Source organism: Macaca thibetana, chromosome 6, assembly GCF_024542745.1.
Source record: "Macaca thibetana thibetana isolate TM-01 chromosome 6, ASM2454274v1, whole genome shotgun sequence".
Classification (NCBI taxonomy): Eukaryota; Metazoa; Chordata; class Mammalia; order Primates; family Cercopithecidae; genus Macaca; species Macaca thibetana.
The window spans coordinates 3,751,406-3,774,416 of NC_065583.1; the positions used below are offsets into that span (position 1 = coordinate 3,751,406).

The following is a 23,011-nucleotide window of genomic DNA, read 5'->3' on the forward strand; positions in this document are numbered from 1 at the left end:
AACACACAGAGCGAGCTCACAGGCTTTTGGCAGTAGTGGTGAGGTCATTTCTCAGCTCATGGTGAAAAGCAGGGAATACTCAGGAACATGCTCTATTGTATTTGATAACATGATTATCACAAACCTTAGAAACGCTCCAGTTGGCCAGGAACAGTGGCTCACGCCTGTAATCCTAGTAGTTTGGGAGGTCGAGGCAAGTGGATCACTTGAGATCAGGAGTGGAGATGAGGGTAGGCAGAGTGGTGGAACCTCGTACCTACTAAAAATACAAAAAGCTACCTCGGCGTGGTGGCCCACCCGTGGTCCCAGCTACCTGGGAGGCTGACTGGGGAAGATCACTAGATCCCAGGAGGCACAGGTTCCGGTGAGCAGAGATCATGCCACTACACTCCAGCTTTGGTAACAGAGACCCGTTATCGAAAGAAAGAAGGAAAGAAATGCTTTAGTTACGTAGCAAACACAATCAATACACAGCGCCAAGTATCATCCCAAGGAACAACTTGGGTGTTGGCCTCCCACCGTCTCCCCTGCTGGAACCTCCGGCACAGCTGGGTTGGAGATGGTCAGTGCTGCCACCTGCTGCCCCCATGACGTGCTGTCCCAGTGTCACAGCCAGTGTGCGTGTGAGCAGCAGGGGACCCCGACACACAGACATCGCATTGAGAAGGCTGAGTGCAAGGACGGACAGCACTTGCTAAGTGGGGTTATCTTTAAATAGAATATAATTGAGTATTTTCAAAGCTTCGTTTTATTGTCTTTAACACAAAAGATTGGTGAATGTATAGAATATTGGGGCTAGAATGAAGTCTCTCAGAACAAAGGCTGCTTTTTACCAAGTGTAAAATATTCTAGAATGACTGATACACACAGAAACACCACAGGTGGGTTCTAGGGAGGAAATGACGTTGGAAGGACTCAGGAAGGGAGGGCAAGTGAGCTCAGGTCCGATTAGGAGGCAGGAGCCCTGAGAGGCTGTAGGGACGCACAGCCTGCCCTGGGTGCTGTGCCCTGTTCAAGATGGGCTATTTCACTTGATGAGGCGGCCTGGGGCTAGAAAGCTGTTCTTCCCTGCTCCTCCCTTGGACCTGCTGACCGTCACTCTTTGTCTTCCTAGATTCCACCGAGGATCTCCAGGAAAAGCCTCCTTGGAAAGTGAAGGTCAGACCCCTGCATTTATCTGAGGAATACAGTTGCTTTCCTAGCTTTATCTTTCTGAATGAGCCTAAGAGATGAGAATCTGACCGTATTTATCACAGGTGACTTACACAGTGTCCTTGGTGGGGAGAATTTAGGGGGAGAGTCTGTTCCCCACTGAGGCTTGATTTTAAACAGCAGGAAAATATGACAGCACCAGCCACGCACTGTGTGGAGTGAGCTTTTCCCTTAGCCGTTTGATTGTCTTCTTAGAACAAAATTACTTAATTACCAAGCAACATGGACTTAGAGGAAACATCCTCCAAGAAAAACTTGTGTCTTTAGCATGAGTTGGTTTGTCCTCTTCTTTTGGTTCCTTGGGCTTGAGCACTGTTTGCCATTTGGTTTTCTAATGTCACCAAGTGAGGAAAAGGCCTGTGCACACAGCACACAGCATGGTCTGGCGCTCACAGCAATATGTTTTCTGTGATTACAGGAGGCCTGGAGAGAGCAGGAGAGTGGTATGTATGGGGGAATCCCTCCCGTGTGAATGAGGAATCCAGGTGATGAGGAATGTGCCGCTGTGTCGCTGGCTTTCCTGTACACAGGCAGCCGGAGTGGAGCTTCCTGTTGTGACTGAGGACCCGGGCTGTGGCGGGAGAAGTGGTTGCTCCGGTGAAGGACCTGTGGGCACATTCTGCAGTCCCTGAGAGGACCTGCATTCTCTGTGTGTGGGGTGGGTTTGTGTGCACGGGACTGGTGTGTGTCTGTGTGAATGCGTGTAGTGTGATGCTGACTGTGCCTGGGTGTGTGCGTGTGTGTCCCTAACACATGTCTCCCCCTTATTAGTGTCCACATTCTTAGTATAAAAATGCCATCAGTCTTGCAGCCTGATGAGAGGCACAGGCAGTTATTAGTGAAAATGTAAGCTTACGATGTATGTAGTTTACTGCATGCAAAGAACACTTCAATTAATCCAAAGGAAATCCCGTCAACACCCAGCAAATGTTCACTGGGTACTAACAGAACAAAACTGTCTTAGGATCCCTACTAATTCATTTTTATTTTTCAATGGGAATCCCCTTCCAAACCTCATTTTTCAATAAACCTCACCTGGTAACAGGCCTTTCCATTTCCTCCTGGCATTGGAGTGGTCGTGTCACCTCACTGTTGCCACTTCCCTCCTTCACAAGCCTTTTCTACTGAAGTCGTCAGAACTCGTCCTCCAGGACCCGTCTTCAGCATGGGGAGTGGGCGGGGCTTCTTTCTTTGCAGGGAGACCCTGGGCAGCCCCATGCTATGACCAGTTTTGGTAGGAGACTGAGAAAAGAGGAGCCTGCAGGCAGGGTTGGGGTGAAATCACCCGACTCTCCATTGTGGCCTCATATTGACCATCGGATAATGTGGCCCAGAACAGCTAATGCCGGGGTCATGTAGAGGCTCAGCCTGCAGCACTCAGCCTAGTCATGGTTTCTGTGTGTTCGGCTCAGGAAACACAGCAGCAGGACAAGAGAACCAAGGGGTTTGCCCGAGGGTCTGAGAGGCAGGGTGAGCCCTTGCCTTCCTCCTAGCAGGATGGAGGGTGGCTCGTGAATTGCAGGTGGGGAAAGACAAACAGCTGTGGGACAGCAGAGGCTCCGTGATGCTCCCGTTGCCCCCACTGTTGACAAAGGTTCTTCTTTGCCTCTGAAGGCCTGTGCAAAAAACAAATCAAGGTGGTTGGTTTTAGTCCATATGGATCTAAAATGAGCCAAACTATGGTTTGAGTTTCTTTGGAGTGTGCGTTTGGTAGAAACTGCTTATATGTCATTTGGATTGCTACGTAGATGACAGTGTTTTTCTACTTTTTAATAAATGAGGCTGTGTGATTTTAAAATGTCCCTTGTTTGCCCCAGAAAGTATATCCTCATAACCAAATTCCCCTAGTCATCTTTCCTCTCTAGAGTACAGTTTTTCTGTGGCACTGAGGTGGCCCTTCTGCTGTGTGTGATTAGAGGTACAAATCAGTGTTGCCAACACTGAGGTTCTAAACATTCACGGCCAGTTGCCCAGTGGGCTCCATGAGAGAGCAGAGCACAGCCTGGGCCTGGGCCTGAAAGGGAACATGAGTTAGAGGAGCAGGAAGAAGACATGAGGACATCCAAGCCATGGGGGAAAGCCAAGGTTGAAAGGTCAGGAGAGTCAGGCCAATGTCATTCCCTGGGCGCAGCCAGGATGTTCGGGCCCATCTGACGGGGAAGGAGCAGAGCTTGGACTTCAGCACCGGCATGAGCACTGCCTGGCCATCTTTCCAAGAGCCTGGAGAGAGGAGCTGCGTTTTCATTTCTCTTCTTCATCTTTCTGTGTTGATGGCAACACAATCAGAAATTAGTGAGAGGCAAAGAAGAGGCGTGAATTCCCAAAATACCTGACTTAGACGCGGGGGATATGATGAGCAGGGCTGGACATCAGAGTCAGGCCAGGCACAGAGCCGTCCTCAGGCCTCTGCTCTCCCCGTGGCTGGGACAGAGAACAGCATGTACTTTTCACCAGCTTCTGGAAGTTACCTGACAGCTGGTCCTTGTGTAGATGCTGTTGGTCAAGGTTGATTTATCCCAGAATCACATTTAACTGGAGGGAGCCTCACAGCTCCTGGCCAGGGCAGCTGCTTCACACTAGTTGAGGCAGAAGTGGGAGGGGAGCCAGTTCCAGTGCGGGATGAGCTAAGCAAAGGGAGGGGCTGCCCCAGAGGCCAGGTGTTCCTTGCAAATCTCCCTTGTGACCCACAAGACATCACTTTGCTTGTTTTTCTGAGATAGGCTTGGAATCATCAGTCCCAAAGTCTGTGTTCTTCACCCATGGGTGGAAGGATTCTGGCCATGGCTGGTCACTGTGAAGGCAGGCGCTGTGTCTTTTTTGTTGGTTCTCATCCAAGAGCTCAGCCCTGGGCAGCCCATCTTGGGGCCCCAGTGATGTTCTGATGCACACAGCCCTGTCCTGAGATAGACCACGAGTGTGAAAAGGCTTCCTGCTCACCCTCTGCAGTCTGCTGAGTCCCACACAAATCCAGGTTCCCGTGTGGATTCTGATTCAGGGTCGGGAGAAGTGCGTGGGCTCCCCTCTGTGTTTGCTGTTGTGGTCCTGTCTGCTCCTGAAGTGTGCAATTAAGGATTAAAATAATAAATATTATGCATAGCTCACCATAATGTTTTAAAGTCCAATGAAATGGATATTAATTGCAGCAGGAGCATAGGTTTATTTAGGAAAGTTAAGTAACATATAGTAATATTTTTACAAAAAAGAGGATATTTACCGGGCCTCTTTCTGTGAGGAGACCCTGTCCTGGAGTGATGTCTCCTGCATTTGTGTGCTGCCTGTGTGAACACTGCCTACTTCACAGTGATGAGGGTGGCTTAGCCACAAACCTGAGGCTCTGTCTCCCAGGGCTCTCCTGATGGTGTCCTTTGCCTCCTTCACCACCAAGGAGGGTGGCCCAGCAGCAGCTCAGCCCGTGCTCTCGCCCACCTCCTCCACACACGCCAGCCCTGTGTGCTCAGCACCCAAGGCTGCCAGAGGTCCTTCAGCAGCTCCCACGGCTGACAGTGACTCTATGTTTCCTAGCGACGGTGACCAATCAGATCATCCCAGAAGCGGTTGTAGCTCGTCGCAAGGTAAAGTCTTCTTTCTTTGTCTGAGATGAGAATTTTATTTCTCTTGGTTTCTTTCCATTCATTTGAATTATGATATGCAAATCTCACCATGGAAATTATAGATGAATTGCAGAATTTCTTGGTGGGCAAATGTAAGTAAGAGTCCATTACCAACTAAGAGCTGATTCAAGATGGTACCCGTAGGTGACAGCTTTAGTGACAAACTGCATGTCAGAGGGCATTTTCCTCCTGAGAAATTCGTTCTTGAAAATGACGGTGACTTTGCAACCAAAATCATTTCGAAAATCTTACACAAAACTCTTGTGCCTTTCCACAATGTCTTCTAGGCTTTATTTTGGGGCCATTGCCTCAGGCACTATGTCCTGTCTGGGTTTCTAATGTCATCATGTAAACAAAGACCTGTGCACACAGGACACAGCATGGCCGATGCTCACAGTATTTCCTTTCTCTATATGCAGCGAACAGGAGGACTAGGAGCTCACGTGAAAAGACGTAAGTATTCTGGACGCACCCCTTTCCTAAGAAAAAGTTTTCATTGTTGAGAAAGGTGGAACTTACTAGCCTGCTTTTGCTGGAGAGCCACTTTGGATTGAGCTGCCTGCCAGAAATGAGGTTTGGACAGTTTGGTTAGAAAACATTAAGAGTCTAGTAAAGAACTGTGACCATCCCAGTCTAGTCCCTGAAGCAGTGGTGTCATTTAGATGGAAGAGGGTGGTGTGCATCAGGATTGGGAGGTGTGGAGGACAGAGTCTGTGTAAAGGGATCACAAATGTCTTTGGGAGCGTGTGTGCATTTCCCCAGAAAGCATGTTCCTATGTGCAAAGCACAACACAAAGATTACTGTTCTAAACACAACATTCATCACCATTGTACACGCCACATCAATCAACCCTTTCATTCTCCATGGCAGCTGTACCTGAAGGTAAGTTTCCTGTCCTCACTCCTCAGATAGAGACGGTGTAGAGATGAGTTTCCCAAGCTCTTGGTCTCCAAAATGGAAGAGACAAATGTGAACTCAAGAATGGGTGAAACATGGATGCGACGGGCTACTATTGTGCATTTATCAGACAGCCGTGGCATAACTCATCACCATGCCAGGGAGTTCCAGCACCTATGTGCGCATGTGGAGGTGTGCTAGCCTGCAGAGATTTTAAGCACTGTCATTACAGGACGGTCTTAGTGGTCACCTAACACCGGGTAGGAATAGCTACATTTTACAGTGGAATCTGGTGTGGTCATTAATGTGAGGCACACTTGCAGAGCTCAGAGGGTTTTGGCGGCATGATGGGTTCATTCCTCAGCCCCCGGTCAAGAGCAGAGAATAATCAGGGACATATTCTGTTGTATTTGAGAACATAGTAACCACAAGCCTTAGAAATGCTCCAGTTCACTAGCACACACACCTAAGGCACAGCATCAAACAGGAGCTCAAGGAACAACTTGGGCGTTAGCCTGGTGCCCGTCTCCCCTGCTGGAATTCCTGCACAGCTGGGATGAGAGGGTCAGCGCCCCCACCTGCTGCTTCCAGGACGGGCTCTCCCAGTGTCAGAGCCAGAGGGAGCCTGAGCAGTAGCAGACTCCCTGGACACATGTTGTGTTGAAAAGGGAGACTGGAAGGACAGATAGCACATGTGACATGTCATGTTTAAATGGTAGGATAAGTATATTCTCAAATCTTTGATTTTCCTTAAAACAGATGTTTGACAGATAAATGTTATAGAATATTTTGGCTGAATTACATATTTTGAAAGAAGGGCTGATTTTATGATGTAAGAAATCTTATAGGAGGGGTGATCCACACAGCAGTGCGGATGGGTCCTGGGAGTAAATGCCCTCAGAAGGGATCAGGAAGGCAGCATAGGCCAGGACCTGTGGCTCACGCCTGTAATCCCAGTATTTTTGGAGGCCATGGCGGGTGTATTGCTTGAGCCCAGGAGTTCGAGACCAGCCTGGGCAACCTGGAAAAACCCCATTTCTACAAAAAATACAAGAAATCAGCTGGGTATGATGGGGGCATCTGTAGTTTTAGTGACTTGGAGGCTGAGGCAAAGGATCCACCTGGGCTTGGAAGGTCGAGGCTGCAGTGAGTTGTGATTGAACCACAGCACTCCAGCCTGGGTGACAGAGCGAGACCATCTCAAAAAAAAAAAAAAAAAAAAAAAAAAAAAAAAAAAAAAAAGAAGAAAGAAAGAAAAAAAAGAAAGAAAAAAGTACAACTTAGCTCAGGTTTGAATAGAAGGCTCCCTGAGATGCTTTTGTTGAAACACAGCCACATTGTATGCTGTACCCTGTTTGAGATCAGCTTTCACACCGATGAGGGTGGCTTAGCTAGAGAACCAAGGCTCTGTCTCCCAGGGCTTTCCTGATGGTCTCCTTTGCCTTCCTTCTCCACTAAGGAGGACAGCCAGCAGCAGCTCAGCTCGTGCTGTTAACTCACCTTTTCCACACACGCCAGCCCCCCGTCCACAGCACCCAAGGCTGCCTGAGGGATCCTTCCGCAGCTCCCATGCGCTGACAGTGACTCTCGTGTTTCCTAGGTTTCAAGTTTCTTGCAGCAGAGCTTCCTAGCGAGAAGTCCACAGAGAAAGTCCTGGCCGTTTTCAAAGTGAGATCTTTCTTTGACTAAGATGGGAATTGTATTTCTCTTGGCTTCTTCCTATTTCATTTGAATTAAGATATGCAAACCTTACCATGGACATTATAGATAAGTTACAGAATTTCTTGGTGGGAAAATGTGAGAGTTCATGACCAGCTAGGTCATGATGGCACGCATAGATGACACCTTCAGTTACAAACTGTGTGCAGGTAACCTTTTCCTCAGGAGAAGTGCTTACTGTTTGAAAACAATGGTGAATTTGCAACAAAAATCATATGAAAGTCTTAGACAAAACTCTCGTGCCTGCCTTTCCACAAGTGTCTTCTAGGCTTTATTTTGGAGCCATTGCATCGAACACTATTTCTCATCTGGTTTTCTAATGTCAGCCACTGAAGAAAAGACCTGTGCACACAGGACACAGCCTGGTCTGACGCTCACGGTGTTTTCCTTTCTCTCTGCAGAGGGACTCAGCGTTTCAGTCAAGCGGTATGTATTCTGCGGGTCACCCATTTGCTAAGAAAATATCTTAGGGTTGAGAAAGGTGACGCTTTCCTCCCGGCTTTTGCTGGTTTGAGCCTCCTGCTGCAAATGAGGTTTGGGCGGTTTGGTGTGAAAAAATGAAGAGTTTTGAGTCAACAACTGTGACCATCCACGGTAGTGTCCAGAAGCAGTGATGTCATTTAAATAGGAATAGGGTACATCGGGGTGGAGAGGTATGGAGGAGAGAGTCCGTGTGGAGTGATGGTGAATGCCTTTGGGAGTGTGTGTGCATTTCTCTAGAAAGCATGTTCCCCTGTGCAAAGTACGACCCAAGGATCAATGTTCTAGAAACAACATTCCATCCCCACATCAGTCAACACTTCATCCTTCACCACAGCTGTACCGGAAGGTTAGTTGAATATCCCCCGTCCTCAGATTGGAGATGGTGGAGAGATGAATTTCCCAAGCTCTCAATTTCCTGAATGGAAAAGGCAAATGTGAACTCAGGAAGGGGTGAAAGGTTGACGCGATGGGCTGCTACTCCACAGTCCTCACGTGGTCCTGGTATAACTTGTCACAACACCAGGGAGTTCCAGCATCTGTGTGTGCATGTGGAGGCACAACAGCCTAGAGAGATCCCAACACTGCCCAGCACTGTAAGATGTCCTCAGTGATGGTGAAAGGCAGGGTAGCAACACAGTGGAGTCTGGGGTGGTCCTTCATGTGAAACACACATAGGGGAGTCACAGGCTTTTGGCTGCAGTGGTGGTGTCATTTCTCAGCTGCTGTTCAAAAGCAGAGAATAATCAGGGATATGTCCTATTGTGTTTAAAGATATGATTGGACCCAATGGGGAGGCTCATGCCTATAATCCCAGCACTTTGGGAGGTTGAGGCAGGAGGATCACTTGAGCCCAGGAGTTTCAAATCAGCCTGGGCAACATAGTAAAACCACATCTCTACACAAAATGCAAAAATTAGCCGGGCGTGGTGACGTGCTCCTATAGTCCCAGTTTCTCAGGAGGCTGAGGCCAGTGGATTGCTTTAGCCTGGCAGGTGGAGTCTTCAGTGAGTCATGATTGTGCCACTGCATCCCATCTGGGAAACAGAGTGAGATCCCGCCACAAAAAAACAAACCAAAATCATGATGACCACGAGCCTTAGAAATGCTCCAGCTTAGTGACACACACACCCAAGAAGTAGCGCCCAATATGGTGTCAAAAACAACTTGGGTGTCAGCCTGGTGCCCCCTCTTCCCTGCTGGAATCTCCAACAGCTGGGTTAGAGAGGGTCAGCGCCCCCACATGCTGCCCGCATGACAGGCTGTCCCAGTGTCAAAGCCAGTGTAAGTGTGAGCAGCAACAGACTCCACGGACACACACACACATGTATGGAAAAGAGAGAGTGGAAGGACAGATAGCAGGTGCTAAATAGGGGTTACCTTTAAATAGGAAGAAAACTGAGTATTTTCAAAGCTTTATTTCATTGCCTTCAAAAATGACGAGGAAATAATTAGAATATTTTGGTTACAATTAAGTCTTCTCTTTAAAGAAAGGTTGCTAGGTGGGATGATATTTACAGCAGCAGCTGTAATTATCAGGTGGATTCTGGGAAGGAAATGACGTTGGAAGGACGCAGGAAGGGAGGGCAAGTGAGCTTGGATCAGATGAGGAGGCAGGAGCCCTGAGAGGCTGCAGGGACACACAGCCTGCCCTGGGTGGTGTGCCCTGTTCGAGATGGGCTATTTTACGTTGATGAGGCGGCCTGGGGATCAAAAGCCTTCCCTGCTCCTCCCCTGCACCTCCTGATGGTCACTCTGTGTCCTCCTAGGTCCCATGGAGGGTCCCGTGGAAAAATTCATCTATGAATCAGATGAGGAGGCCCCACGACAGTGGCAGGTCAGGCCACCTGCTGTTGTCACAGAAAAAGTTAGTTTCTTAGCCTTATCTTCTTAAATTAAAATAAGATATGATAACCTGGCCGTATATATCATAGGTGACTTACACAGTGTCGTTGGTCGGGGGAATTCTGAGTGAGTCTGTTCCCCACTAAGGTTTGATTTAAGACGGCGGGAGAAAATGACAGCATCAGCCACGCACTGAGCAGCAGTGAGCTTTTTCCTCAGCAGCTTGATTTTCTCCTTGGGGCAAAATCACTTAATTGCCAAGGAACATGACCTTGAGAGGAAACATCCTCCAGGAGAAACTTTAGGCCGGGCGCGGTGGCTCCCGCCTGTAATCCCAGCACTTTGGGAGGCTGAGACGGGCGGATCATGAGGTCAGGAGATCGAGACCATCCTGGCTAACAGGGTGAAACCTCGTCTCTACTAAAAATACAAAACATTAGCCACGCATGGTGGCGGGCGCCTGTAGTCCCAGCTACTCGGGAGGCTGAGGCAGGAGAATTGCTTGTACCCGGGACGCGGAGCTTGCAGTGACCTGAGATTGCCCTGCACTCCAGCCTGGGCAACAGAGCGAGACTCCGTCTTAAAATAAAAACAAGGCCAGGAGCAGTGGCTCACACCTGTAATCCCAGCACTTTGGGAGGCCGAGGTGGGTGGGTCATGAGGTCAGGAGATCGAGACCATCCTGGCTAACACGGTGAAACCCCGTCTCTCCTAAAAAATACAAAAAGCTAGCCGGGCGAGGTGGCGGACGCCTGTAGTCCCAGCTTCTCAGGAGGCTGAGGCAGGAGAATGGCGTGAACCCGGGAGGCGGAGCTTGCAGTGAGCTGAGATCCGGCCACTGCACTCCAGCTGGGGGGACAGAGCGAGACTCCGCCTCAAAAAATAAATAAATAAATAAAATAAAAACAAACAAGCAAACAAACAAAACTTTAGCGTGAGTTGATTTGTCCTGTTCTTCTTTTGGGTTCCCTACTTGATCACTGTTTTCCATCTGCTTTTCTACTGCCACCAAGCGAAGAAAAGACCTGTGCACACGGGACTCAGGATGGTCTGAAACTCACAGTGTTTCTCTCTCTCAATGCAGGCCGGCGGACTGCCTGAAGAAAAAGGTGTGTGTGCTGGAATCACTCCTTTGCTAAGAAAAGATCGTCAGGGTTGCAAAAGGTGGCACTTGCTCGCCTGCTTTTGCTGGAGAGCCACTTTGGTTTGAGCTTCCTGAGAGAAATGAGGTTTGGACAGTTTGGTATAAAAAACACTGAGTCCAGTAGAGACCTGTGACCATCACTGGAGTCCGGGGAGGCAGGATTGTCATGTAGATGGAACAGTGTGTTGTGCCTCAGGGTCGGGAGGTACGGAGGAGAGAGTCATGTGGAGGGATTGGGAATGTCTTTGGGAGTGTGTGGGCATTTCCCCAGAAAGCATGTTCCCCTGTGCAGAGCACAACCCAAGGAGCAATGTTTCTAAGAAGTTGCATCACCACTGCACACTTCACATAAAGTAACGCATTCATCCTCCCCCACAGCTGTACCTGAAGGTAAATTGTATATCCTCATGCTCAGATAGAGACTGTGCAGAGATGAATTTCCCAGGCTCTCAATCTCCTAAATGGAAGAGGCGAATGTGAACTCAGCAATGGGAGGAGGATTGATGCAGTGGGTGACTATTGTGCATTCACCAGCCAGCCCTGGTATAACTCACCATTAGTCCAGGGAGTTCCGGCCTCTGTGTGTGCATGTGGAAGGAGGAGAGCCTAGAGAGGTCCCAACACTGTCTGTCATTGTAGGCAGGGCTCAAAGGCTGCCTAACCCAGGGTAGCAGTAGGTACATTTTACACTGGACTTTGGTGTGGTCATTAGTGTGAAACACACAGAGCGAGCTCACAGGCTTCTGGCAGTAGTGGTGGGGTCATTTCTCAGCTCATGGTCAAAAGCAGGAAATACTCAGGAACATGCTCTATTGTATTTGATAACATGATTATCACAAGCCTTAAAAATGCTCCAGTTGGCCAGGAACAGTGGCTCATGCCTGTAATCCTAGCAGTTTGAGAGGCCAAGACAAGCAGATGACTTGAGTCCAGGAGTTGGAGATCAGCCTAGGCAACATGATGAAACCGTGTATCTGCTAAAAATGCAAAATATTACCTGGGCATGGTTGCATACCTGTAGTCCCAGCTTCCTGGGAGGCTCAGTTGGGAGGATCACTTGATCCCAGGAGGCAGAGGTTCCAGTGAGCAGTGATCATGCCCCTACACTCCAGCTTGGGTTACAGAGAGCCTCTATCAAAAAAAAAAAAAAAAAAAAAAGAAAAGAAAAGAAAAGAAAAAAAGAAAGAAAGAAAAAATGCTTCAGCTGAGTAGTAAACACAATGGAGACACAGCGCCAAATATGGTCTCCAGATAGAACTTGTGTGTTGGCCTCCCACCGTCTCCCCTGCTGGAACCTCCGGCACAGCTGGGTTGGAGATGGTCAGTGCTGCCACCTGCTGCCCATGACGTGCTCTCCCAGTGTCAGAGCCAGTGTGAGTGTGAGCAGCAGGGGACCCCGACACACAGACATCGCATTGAGAAGGCTGAGTGCAAGGACGGACAGCACTTGCTAAGTGGGGGTTATCTTTAAATAGAGGATAATTGAGTATTTTCAAAGCTTCGTTTTATTGTCTTTAACACAAAAGATTGGTGAATGTATAGAATATTGGGGCTGAAATGAAATCTCTCAGAACAAAGTTTGCTTTTTACCAAGTGTAAATATTCTAGAATGACTGATATATACAGAAGCACCACAGGTGGGTTCTAGGGAGGAAATGGCATTGGAAGGACTCAGGAAGGGAGGGCAAGTGAGCTCAGGTCAGATTAAGAGGCAGGAGCCCTGAGAGGCTGCGGGGACGCACAGCCTGCCCTGGGTGGTGTGTCCTGTTCGATATGGGCTATTTCATATTGATGAGGTGGCCTGGAACTAGAAAGCCATTTTTCCCTGCTCCTGCCTCGCACCCAGTGACCATCGCTCTTTGTCCTCCTAGGTTCCAGGAAGGAGCCCCTGGAAGACAGCAACAAAGGCTCAGCTGAGGACGCTTCCCAATATTTGAAGGTCAGGCCACCTGCTGTTGTCAGAGAAAAAGTTACTTTCTTAGCTTTATCTTCTTGAATTAAAATAAGATATGAGAATCTGTATGTATTATAGGTGACTTATACAGTGTCCTTGGTAGGGAGAATTTAGAGTGAGAGTCTGTTCCCCACTGAGGTTTGATTTAAGACGGCAGGAGAAAATGACAGCGTCAGCCACGCCCTGAGCAGCAGTGAGCTTTTTCCTTAGCAGCTTGATTCTCTCCTTGGGGCAAAATCACTTAATTCCCAAGCAACATGGAGTTAGAGGAAACATCCTCCAGGAAAAAAACTATGTTTTTAGCATGATACGGTTTGTCCTTTCCTTATTTTGGGTTCCTTTGACTGGTCTCATCATGACAGTCGATGTCCTGGTCTTCAGTGTCTATAAAGTACCTTTGCAGCCCTCCTGCCCACTGTCTTGGCATTGCCTCGATTCCTGGTCCCCAGGCTGCAGTGCTGAATCCTGTTGAGGAACCCCACAGGGTTTAGGCGGGGAGCCCGGCTGAGGTCAGAAGAGTTGGCCCCACCCTGCAGGAAGGGTTCCCAGTGACGTCTGGGTCTGCTGTGGCCGCCCTCACCTGCCGCCCCAGGGTTTTTGCTGCACTGGGGTCTCTGGACATGCGCAGTTGTTTTCTTCCTCCCAGGTACCAACAAGACCTCTCCCGGCACCTCCAGAAAAGGCAAAAGAGACAAACCCTGAGCAGGCAGAAGAAATGTGAGTGTGCAGGGGCGGCCTGACCAGGGGAAGGCAGACAATGCCTGTGTGCCTGTGGCTGCCCTCACTCTCTTGTTGTCCCATCAGAAAACCTAGTGAGCTCAAGGAGGATGAGGATGTTAAAGAGCCTGAACTGACCTGTTGTGGCCTGACCTGTTGTGGCCTTTGTATTTCATGGTGGAAATCACTAAAGGCAAGTGAAGGATGCCCTGAGAACATCCTCCAGGCAACAGACACTCTCTCCATAGCAGCCCCTGAGCCCACTGGGTTGAGCCCTCCATAGGCTGCTTTAATGAGGGAGGGGCTGAGGTGCCGGTCAGGCTACCACATGTAGGATTCCGAGGGCCATGCACCACGTTCTTGCCTGCAGTATCAGGCAAGCTCATTTGAGGGGACCCAGCCCTGCTCTCCATGTCCCCACAAGACAACAGGGAGGGAGTATCATCAGTTCAACATAAGCAGCAGACTCTTAATCTCAGCGTTGTGGGTTCGAGCCCCACATTGGGTGCCAGAAGAAGGGGGCCTGTCCCTCCACACCTGTGGGTATTTTTCGTCAGGTGGAACAAGAGATTGAGAAAAGAAATAAGACACAGAGACAAAGTACAGAGAAAGAACAGTGGGCCCAGGAGACCGGCGCTCAGCATACGGAGGACCTGCACCAGCACCGGTCTCTTAGTTCCCTCAGTATTTATTGACTACTATTTTCCCTATCTCAGCAAGGGGAATGTGGCAGGAGAACAGGGTGATCATGGGGAGAAGGTCAGCAAGAAAACATGTGAGCAGGCTGGGCGCGGTGGCTCACGCCTGTAATCCCAGTACTTTGGGAGGCCGAGGCAGGTGGATCACGAGGTCAGGAGATCGAGACCATCCTGGCTAACATGGTGAAACCCTGTCTCTACTAAAAATACACACACACACACAAAATCAGCTGGGTGTGGTGGCGGACGCCTGTAATCCCAGCTACTTGGGAGGCTGAGGCAGGAGAATGGCGTGAACCCAGGAGGCGGAGCTTGCAGTGAGCCGAGATCGTGCCACTGTACTCCAGCCTGGGCAACAGAGCGAGACTCCATCTCAAAAAAAAAAAAAAAAAAAAAAAAGAAAAAAGAAAACTTGTGAGCAAAGGAATCTGTGTCACAAATAGGTTCAAGGGAAGGTACTATGTGTGGATGTGCACGTAGGCCAGATTTATGCTTTTTCTCCACCCAAACATCTTAGTGGAGTAAAGAGTAACAGAGCAGCATTGCTGCCAATACGTCTCGCCTCCTGCCACAGGGCGGTTTCTCTCCTATCTCAGAAGAGAACAAATGTACAATCGGGTTTTATACCGAGACATTTAGTTCCCAGGGACAGGCAGGAGACAGAGGCCTTCATCTTATCTCAGCTGCAAGACGCCTTCCTCTTTTACTAACCCTACTCAGCACAGACCCTTCATGGGTGTCAGGCTTGGGGAGGGTAAGGTCTTTCCCGTCCTTTGAGGCCATATCTCAGGCTATCTCAGTGGGGAGAAATCTTGGACAATACTGGGCTTTCCTGGGCAGAGGTCCCTGTGGCTTTCCGTGGCGCATTGTGCCCCTGGTTTATCGAGACTACAGAATGGCAATGACTTTTACCAAGCATACTGCCTGTAAACATTTTGTTAGCAAGGCACATTCTGCACAGCCCTAAATCCCTTAAACCTTGATTCCATACAACACATGTTTCTGTGAGCTCAAGGTTGGGGCAAAGCTACAGATGAACAGCATCTCAGGGCAAAGCAATTGTTCAGAATACAGGTCAAAATGGTTTCTTGCCTTCCTTTTCTACATAGACACAGTAACATTCTGATCTCTCTTTCTTTTCCCTACACTCCTGAAGGACCTGGTCTCGTCGTGACAGTCGATGTCCTGGTCTTCAGTGTCTATAAAATCCCTCTGCAGCCCTCCTGCCCATTGCCTTGGCATTGCCTTGATTCCTGGTCCCCAGGCTGTAGCGTTGAATCCTGTTGAGCAACCCCACAGGGTTTAGGCGGGGAGCCCGGCTGAAGTCAGAAGAGTTGGCCCCACCCTGCAGGAAGGGTTCCCAGTGACATCTGGGTCTGCTCTGGCCGCCCCCCTCCCCCGCCCAGGGGCTTTTGCTGCACTGGGGTCTCTGGACATGTGCAGTTGTTTTCTTCCTCCCAGATACCAACAACTCCTCTCCCAGAACCTGAAGAAAAAGCAATAGAGACAAACCCTGAACAGGCAGAAGAAATGTGAGTGTGCAGGGGCGGCATGACCAGGGGAAGGCAGACAATGCCTGTGTGCCCATGGCTGCCCTCACTCTCTTGTGCCCTCAGAAAACCTAGTGAGCTCAAGGAGGATGAGGATGCTGAAGAGCCTGACTCGACCTGTTCTGGCTTTTGTACTTCATGGTGGAAATCCCTAAAGGCAAGTGAAGGATGCCCGGAGTACATCCTCCAGGGAACAGACACCCTCTCCATAGCAGCCCCTAAGCCCACTGGGCTGAGCCCTCCATAGGCTGCTTTAATGAGGGAGGGGCTGAGGTGCTGGTCAGGCTACCACATGCAGGATTCTGAGGGCCATGCACTACGTTCTTGTCTGCAGTGCCACTTAAGCTCATTTGAGGGGACCCAGTCCTGCCTCCATGTCCCCAGAAGACAACGGGGAGGGAGCATCACCGGTTCAGCATGAGCAGCCACTGGGGTTGATCATGAATCCCTCTGTTTCATGCCTCCTGGGAAAGGTGTGAGAGGGAGGGAGGCAGCCCCAGGTTTCTTGCCACACAAGCAGCCCACCCAGCCCAGCATTGCATACCTGCGGGCACTCAGTAGGGCCTGGCATCAAGAAGGGGAAGGGCGAGGATCCAAGACCCGCTGGGATGTGCCCAGTCCCAGGGACCCCTCAGTCTCCGTGGAGCCCTTGGTGCCTCGGGTGGCCTCATGGCCCCATTTCTCAAGATGAGGTTGGAGAATTCTGTGTGTAGAGAGCACCGGCTTGGGCATCAGTGGTTCTGTGTCTGTGTCAGATGCCAACAAAGAAACTCTTGAAAACAAGTCAGGGCCATGCTCACTTAGGAGGAGTTGAGGGGCAGGATTCAGGGAGCCACTGTTTTAAATGTACTTTCCAATTTGAAATTAGCATATACATATGAATGTGTGTGTGTGTGTGTGTGTATTTTATACACACACACACACACACAGATTTTTACTCTTTACAACAGTGGTTTCTGTAATATTTTATGCTGGAATGTATTAAGTGAAATGTATGTTTTACCAAAGCATTAATGATTTTTAAATGGAAATGCATAGACAGGGTTGGTGGGGATGTTGGAAGGATCACGTCTTATTGGGCGATAACAGTGACATGCTTCAGGAAGCGGCACACATTCAACGTGCAGCTCTTCTGTCTGGATGGCATGGAGGGTCTGGGTGGAGGGGCAGGTCACCACCCCACCCTGTGTCATCAGACCTCCTGCTCCTCCCAGGGCCCGGGGGCATGAAACTCTGCCTGTTGATCCTTGAACCTCCTCCCTCCCTCTTTGTGTTTCAGTATCTGGAGGTCCAGCCCCCTGAAGGCGCCCATGTGCGTGCCTGGGCTCAGTGTCTCCTGCAGGACATTTATAGACACTCTGGGCACAGACAATCCCCTCAGCAGAGAGCAGCACACAGGCCTTGGTGCCCTGTGGATAGACTCTGGGGAGGCCAGGGGCCCAAGGCCACCTTCCAGGGCCGGAGGAGCCCTCTGAGACCTGCACACCCACCCTAGGGAGCCCCCCTCCCTCCGCCTCTGTGCCCCCCAGTGACCCTCGAACCTCTGTCTGTGTTGCAGATTTGTCAACCTCCGGAAGGGCCGAAACTCGGTAGATTTCCCTGGCCCGTCAGCCCTCTGGATCGTGCGAGTATTGGAGAATCCCCTTCCTCTGTAGTCTTTTTTGGCCTTCTTTAATTTTTTAAAAAAATATTCTTACTTTAACATGTTTACTTTTAAGACAGAAGCTGTCATTGTGTCATCATAGCTTACATTTTATTGCTGAAGTAATTTTTCCATTGTTTTATTAGGTTTTTTTGGATCTTTGTCCACTCATTTTGGAGTTTTTGTAATTTTGATAGGTGTTCTTTTACGCTTTGTATTGTTTTCTTAATGACTTTTAGCTTAGTTTTTAACAAATCCATAGTACAGTAAGTTATATTAAGACAGTATTTCAGCCAGGTGCGGTGGCTCACGCCTGTAATCCTAGCAGTTTGGGAGGCCGAGGCGGGCAAATCACAAGGTCAGGAGATCGAGACCATCCTGGCTAACATGTTGAAACCCTGTCTCTACTAAAAATACAAAAAATTAGCTGGGTGTGGTGGTGGGCGCCTGTAGTCCCAGCTACTCGGGAGGCTGAGGCAGGAGAATGGCGTGAACCCAGGAGGCAGAGCTTGCAGTGAGCCAAGATAGCCCCACTGCACTCCAACCTGGGGGACAGAGTGACACTCCACCTCCAAAAAAAAAAAAAAAAAAAAAAAAGACATAGTATTTTTTATGTTTTTAAATAGCGTATATTCTGTACATCTTTTCACATATATATATATATATATATAAGTGTTAATGGCCAGGCATGGTGGCTTACACTTGTAATCCCAGCACTTTTGGAGGCTGAGGCGGGAGAATCAGGAGAATTGCTTGAGCTCAGGTGGTTGAGGCTGCAGTGAGCCATGATCGCACCACCGCACTCCAGCCTGCGTGAGAGAGTGAGACCCTGTCTCTAAACAAAAAGTGCTTGTTTATATTAATATTAGTTAGGAGTCTACTTGTTTTTTTTTTTTTTTTTTTTTTTTTTTTTTTTTTTGAGACGGAGTCTTGCTCTGTCGCCTAGACTGGAGTGCAGTGGCGCGATCTCGGCTCACTGCAAGCTCCGCCTCCCGGGTTCACGCCATTCTCCTGCCTCAGCCTCCCGAGTAGCTGGGACTACAGGCGCCTGCCACCACGCCCGGCTAATTTCTTTTTGTATTTTTAGTAGAGACGGGGTTTCACCGTGTTAGCCAGGATGGTCTCGATCTCCTGACCTCGTGATCCGCCCGCCTCGGCCTCCCAAAGTGCTGGGATTACAGGCTTGAGCCACCGCGCCCGGCAGGAGTCTACTTGTTTATAGCAGAATTAAACTGGTTTATAGCAGATATAAGCACTTGGAGGAAAATATCACATTTTCATTCCAGGCCCTGAGTCTTTAGTAACTGGCTGTGTGCCCTTTAGGGCTCTACGGTTCCTGGTTGAGGAGCAGAGAAATCAATTGCTCCAATGTAATGGGTGAAGAGTTCCTTAGGGAACGGCTGCGGGGCTCAGCTTTGCTATTGTCTTCGCTTTCTAGTAAGCCTTGTGTTGCTGAAGTCCAGCTGTGTGAGTATTAACACACTAACGGTATTGCGGTATTGCGAGCTTCTCCGAGCACGTGCAGGCACTGTTGCGAGAAGCTCAACACGTGTAAGCAGTTTGAGAGAAGTCTTTTCAGGGTGTTTTCTTGGGTGAGTCAGGTGGGGGAGATGGCATGGGGCTAAGAAGGAAACTGATTAATTCATATAAAACTGCCATCCCTTCATCACCTGAGTTTGATTTGCAAGCACTGAGCACACTGCAGATTGAGAATATACTTGGATCTTTATTGTAGCCTTGTGCTGTGCTCTTCAGAGCCGTGAGTGTGCTTCTCTTACTCACCATTTGGGTTCTTATAGATTGTTGTGCTTGATGCTGGAAAACAATTTGAAGACAAGAACTCCAAACAGTGACGTAGGCCACACTAGCTGATTAGAAAATGAGAAACTTGCGTTATCGACAGGCTTGGAAGATTCTTGTGGTCCTGTAGTCACCCGCATTTCCCTGGTCTTCACCTTGCCACTCCGTTTTATTCTCATTTTCTGTTGCAGTAGCTATAATGCCACAACGTTTTGTTTTTTTCCCCCTTTTCTTCCTTCCTGCTGGCACTCAAATGACCACTCCTATTAAGTGATGGAATTCCAGAATTTTTTTCTGTATATTAAACCTGATACAGTTTCACTCAGTTTATCATCGTTAGGGTGCAAAGTAGTCACCTAGAGGTGCCACTCAGTATGTAGCCCTGTGTTTAGAAATTCAGGGAGCCGTGAAGTATTTCGCCTCTGCTCTCTGAGACTTCAGCCAGGTGCAAAGAGCAGATACAGAGCTGAATGTGAGGTTGGGTGACTTACATCCAGCAGTACCAGAACGTGCCTGGGAATCATGGGGGTGAGAAATTAACTCTGATTGAGGCAGGTATCTCTGATGCTTTCCGGAAGGAGGATGGGGTCTGTGCCAGGCCTTGGATGTGGGAGGACGAGGAGCTGACAGGAAGCAGCAGTGGCCTCAGCAACGGCACTGTTGTGAGGAACATGGGCTGTGTTTGGGGGACAGCCAGGGGTTTTGTGTGGCAGGTTTACAGCACCTGTAGGAGGCTGCACTGGTAAATAAGCCCAGAAAAGTAGGCTGGGGCCAAATTATGCAGGACGTTGAAGGTCAGTCTGATGAGTCGAGTGGGATAAATAGAAACTATAAGTAGCATCAAATCCATTGAAGACAGGTTTTGCTGCCAAAGGATTTTTCAGACTTTGTTGGATTGTGTAATTGTGGATAAAGAATTACTGACCCGAATGTATTTGATCTTTGGTTGTTTTAGTATGCTAGATTCTTGGAGGTGAAATTGCTAAGTCAAGGTGATGAGTGTTGTTGAGACTTAATTGCAAAATTAACCGCTAAAAAGGCAGTGCCGCTTAGAAGACCATGACTGATTGAGAGTTCTTGTTTTATCCTGACCTTGCAGAGCTGGGTGTCACAACATCGAAAACCCCTGCAGTGTCCTCTTTCTCGCACTCCCTCCCCCTTGGTCTCGCTCCCTCACCCCTGCCCTCCTTCCCTCCCTCTCTCCCTCCCTCTCTTCCTTGGTTCTTCTCTTTCTTCCTTTTACTTCTCCTATGACAGGCTCTCATTTTCTGAAGAGCCTGCTGCTCTCTTCCCATTTATTTATGATGCCACATTTATCACATTCTTTTTTTTTTTTTTTGAGACAGAGTCTCACTTTGTCATTGAGGCTGGAGTGCAGTGGCGTGATCTCGGCTCAAGTGATTCTCCTTCTTCAGCTTCCTGGGTAGCTGGGATTACAGGCATATGCCACCACGCCTGGCTAGTTTTTATATTTTTAGTAGAGACTGGGTTTCACCACGCTGGCCAGGCTGGTCTTGAACTCCTGACCTCAGGTGATGCACCCACCTCGGCTTCCCAAAGTGTTGGGATTACAGGCGTGAGCCACTGTGCCCAGCCACATCCTAAGTTTTGATAACATGCCAGGATCTTTCTTTCCTGTCCTCTCAAAGAGGTTAAATACTATTTTCATAATGAGTTATAATTAAGAAGTTTTCTCATGTCAAATATAAAAACAAAATCATATAGTTCATCGACTCACTTATGTCTTACCAGCTTTTTTATTACAAATTATTGTTCAGTCAACACTTGAAAGTGTGTCCCATTTTTTCCTAAGGTTTACCAATAGATGATGATATTGATGATGAAATGTTTGATGATGACCATTTAAAGGTTTATTTTGAACAACTGGCAATTCCAGGAGTGATGGAATTAAACATATGAAGATCTAGAAGGACTGGAGCCTCCAGAAAAAGATCGGACATTACCTGCAAGTGCTCCTAGTCAGGAATGTTCCAGTCTTTGTGGCTTTTCCGAAATTTGACATTAGAAAATCACTATTGTTCTCACTGGATGTTCACATGAAATTTAAGCCTCTGGTTTTCTCTGGACTCCATTTTTTTCCAGGTATGAATTGATGAGGAATGCCTGCCTTTTCTTCCTTCTTCCTACCTCTCTCTCAACCTACAGAAAATTCAAAGGCTAACACAATGGAGATTTACATATTCTTCATGCAGATTCACCAGTTGCTAGTGTTTGCCACTTTTGCGTTTTTTCTGTCTTCATACTTTCTTCCCTGAATCACTTGAAAGTAAATTGCAGAGAACATGACATCTTACCCCAACACTTCAGCATCTATCTCTTGTGAATCAGGACATCTTTCTCCATAATCACAGTTCTGTTATCTAACTTTGATACAATAATTTAAATTAATGTACCGTCCACATTGAAATTTATGTGATTATCTCCCAAATGTCCTCTATTTTTACTGTTTTCGATTCACAGTTTAATCAGAGATTAACCTCGCCTTTGGTTGTCATATTTCTGTATTCTCTTTTAATTTGGAGTCATTCTTTCATGACATGAAACATTTTGTAAAATCTAGGCTCTTTGTTTTTCAGAGTGACTCGCAATCTAGATACATCTGATTGCTCCCCCACCTTGACTAGATTGGATTAAACCTTTTTGCAAGAATACAGATTAAACAGTTTCCTCATGAGTGGATTCAGATTAAACATGGGCAGCGTGGTGTACTTCTCATTGCCTCACACCAGGAGACGTTTGAGTCTGTCTGTCCCATGATTTGTGATGCTGTATTAGGTAATTTTGGCTAAGGTGGAGTCGGCTACACATCTCTTTGTGAAGGTGGCCTTTCCCCTTTGTTATCAGTCAGTCATCTGGGATGAGACATCAAGCCCTGTGAACATCCTGTTCCCTGACAACTCTTCAGAGTTGGGTTCAGCGCCCTGCTGAAGCCTCTGGGAAACATTGATTACACTCACGTGACGGTGGGAATTTCTCAGATTCCTTCTACGTTGACTGCCTGCGTTATTCAGTGAAGCAGACATTGCCCGCTCCCTACAGTTTCGCCTGCAAAATGTTCAATTTTAATTTAAAAGATTAATACAGCCAAGATATTCTTTCAACAGGCAAATGAAAACCGCAGTTTAAACTCTAAGTTTCAATCAGAATCTAACAGCTCCTGGATTTCCCGTGGCTCACACTCTTCTGAAACAACTCACAAAGAGCCTGAGGAAGCAGCTCTCCCTTATCAGTGGGCCAGTTTATTTGTCTCCCTGGGACTAGTAAGTACTGAAACGGTTCTTTTGTTCTTAAATTCTAAGTTTGACTTTATCTTTAAAAAATTATTTCTTTGGTATGATTTAGTATGTATTAACCCTGCCACTCTCTCAAGTCTAAAACTTTTCAAAAGAATTTTTAATAATACCTGAGTAAATTGGTGTTATTAGAAATACCATAGTCGGTATTTCTTGGGCTGAATGTTATGAATGATTGTGTTCTACCCAGACATCGAGAATTAGATGTGAATTCTCTCATATGGTAGCAGTTTATCATGTTTATTGTTGCCTCTTACTGTTGCATATTTTCTCTCTGGGCATTTTGTGCAATATGTCATATGAATGCTAAGTATTAGGTTTACATAAAAGAATATTTTGATGAGAAGGATGCAGTTATTATATTAGATTGCTCAGATTGGACATTGCTCCATTAACTGTATTTTTCAGGTAATTCTGTAGTTACTGG

General features: G+C 47.9%; 1 protein-coding gene and 1 long non-coding RNA gene across 8 annotated transcripts in view; both read left to right on the forward strand.

Annotated features, from left to right (window-relative positions):
- The first annotated feature begins 559 nt into the window (after positions 1–559).
- On the forward strand, positions 560–14,056 carry LOC126957073 (uncharacterized). Its single transcript, XM_050794486.1, has 12 exons — positions 560–698; positions 1,115–1,158; positions 1,631–1,655; positions 4,735–4,784; positions 5,243–5,276; positions 7,322–7,389; positions 7,842–7,866; positions 9,690–9,787; positions 10,850–10,874; positions 12,781–12,848; positions 13,510–13,580; positions 13,668–14,056. The coding sequence occupies exons 1-12, from the start codon at positions 560–562 to the stop codon at positions 13,861–13,863; spliced, it is 843 nt and encodes a 280-aa protein (XP_050650443.1). The 3' UTR covers positions 13,864–14,056.
- Positions 14,057–18,678: 4,622 nt separating this feature from the next.
- LOC126956403 (uncharacterized) overlaps positions 18,679–23,011 on the forward strand; it is a 30,455-nt gene continuing 26,122 nt past the window's right edge. For all 7 annotated transcript variants that reach the window (XR_007726308.1, XR_007726307.1, XR_007726310.1 and 4 more), the window contains exons 1-2: positions 18,679–21,373; positions 22,396–22,551. This is a non-coding gene — a long non-coding RNA (uncharacterized LOC126956403). The remainder of the gene's footprint in view (positions 21,374–22,395; positions 22,552–23,011) is intronic.

Bases quoted from the DNA above. Each gene is read 5' to 3' on its own strand.
- LOC126957073 (XM_050794486.1), top strand. From the start codon at position 560: ATGGTCAGTGCTGCCACCTGCTGCCCCCATGACGTGCTGTCCCAGTGT. The intron at 4,785-5,242 runs GTAAAGTCTTCT...CTCTATATGCAG, and splicing joins CGGTTGTAGCTCGTCGCAAG to CGAACAGGAGGACTAGGAGC. The intron at 7,867-9,689 runs GTATGTATTCTG...GTGTCCTCCTAG, and splicing joins CTCAGCGTTTCAGTCAAGCG to GTCCCATGGAGGGTCCCGTG.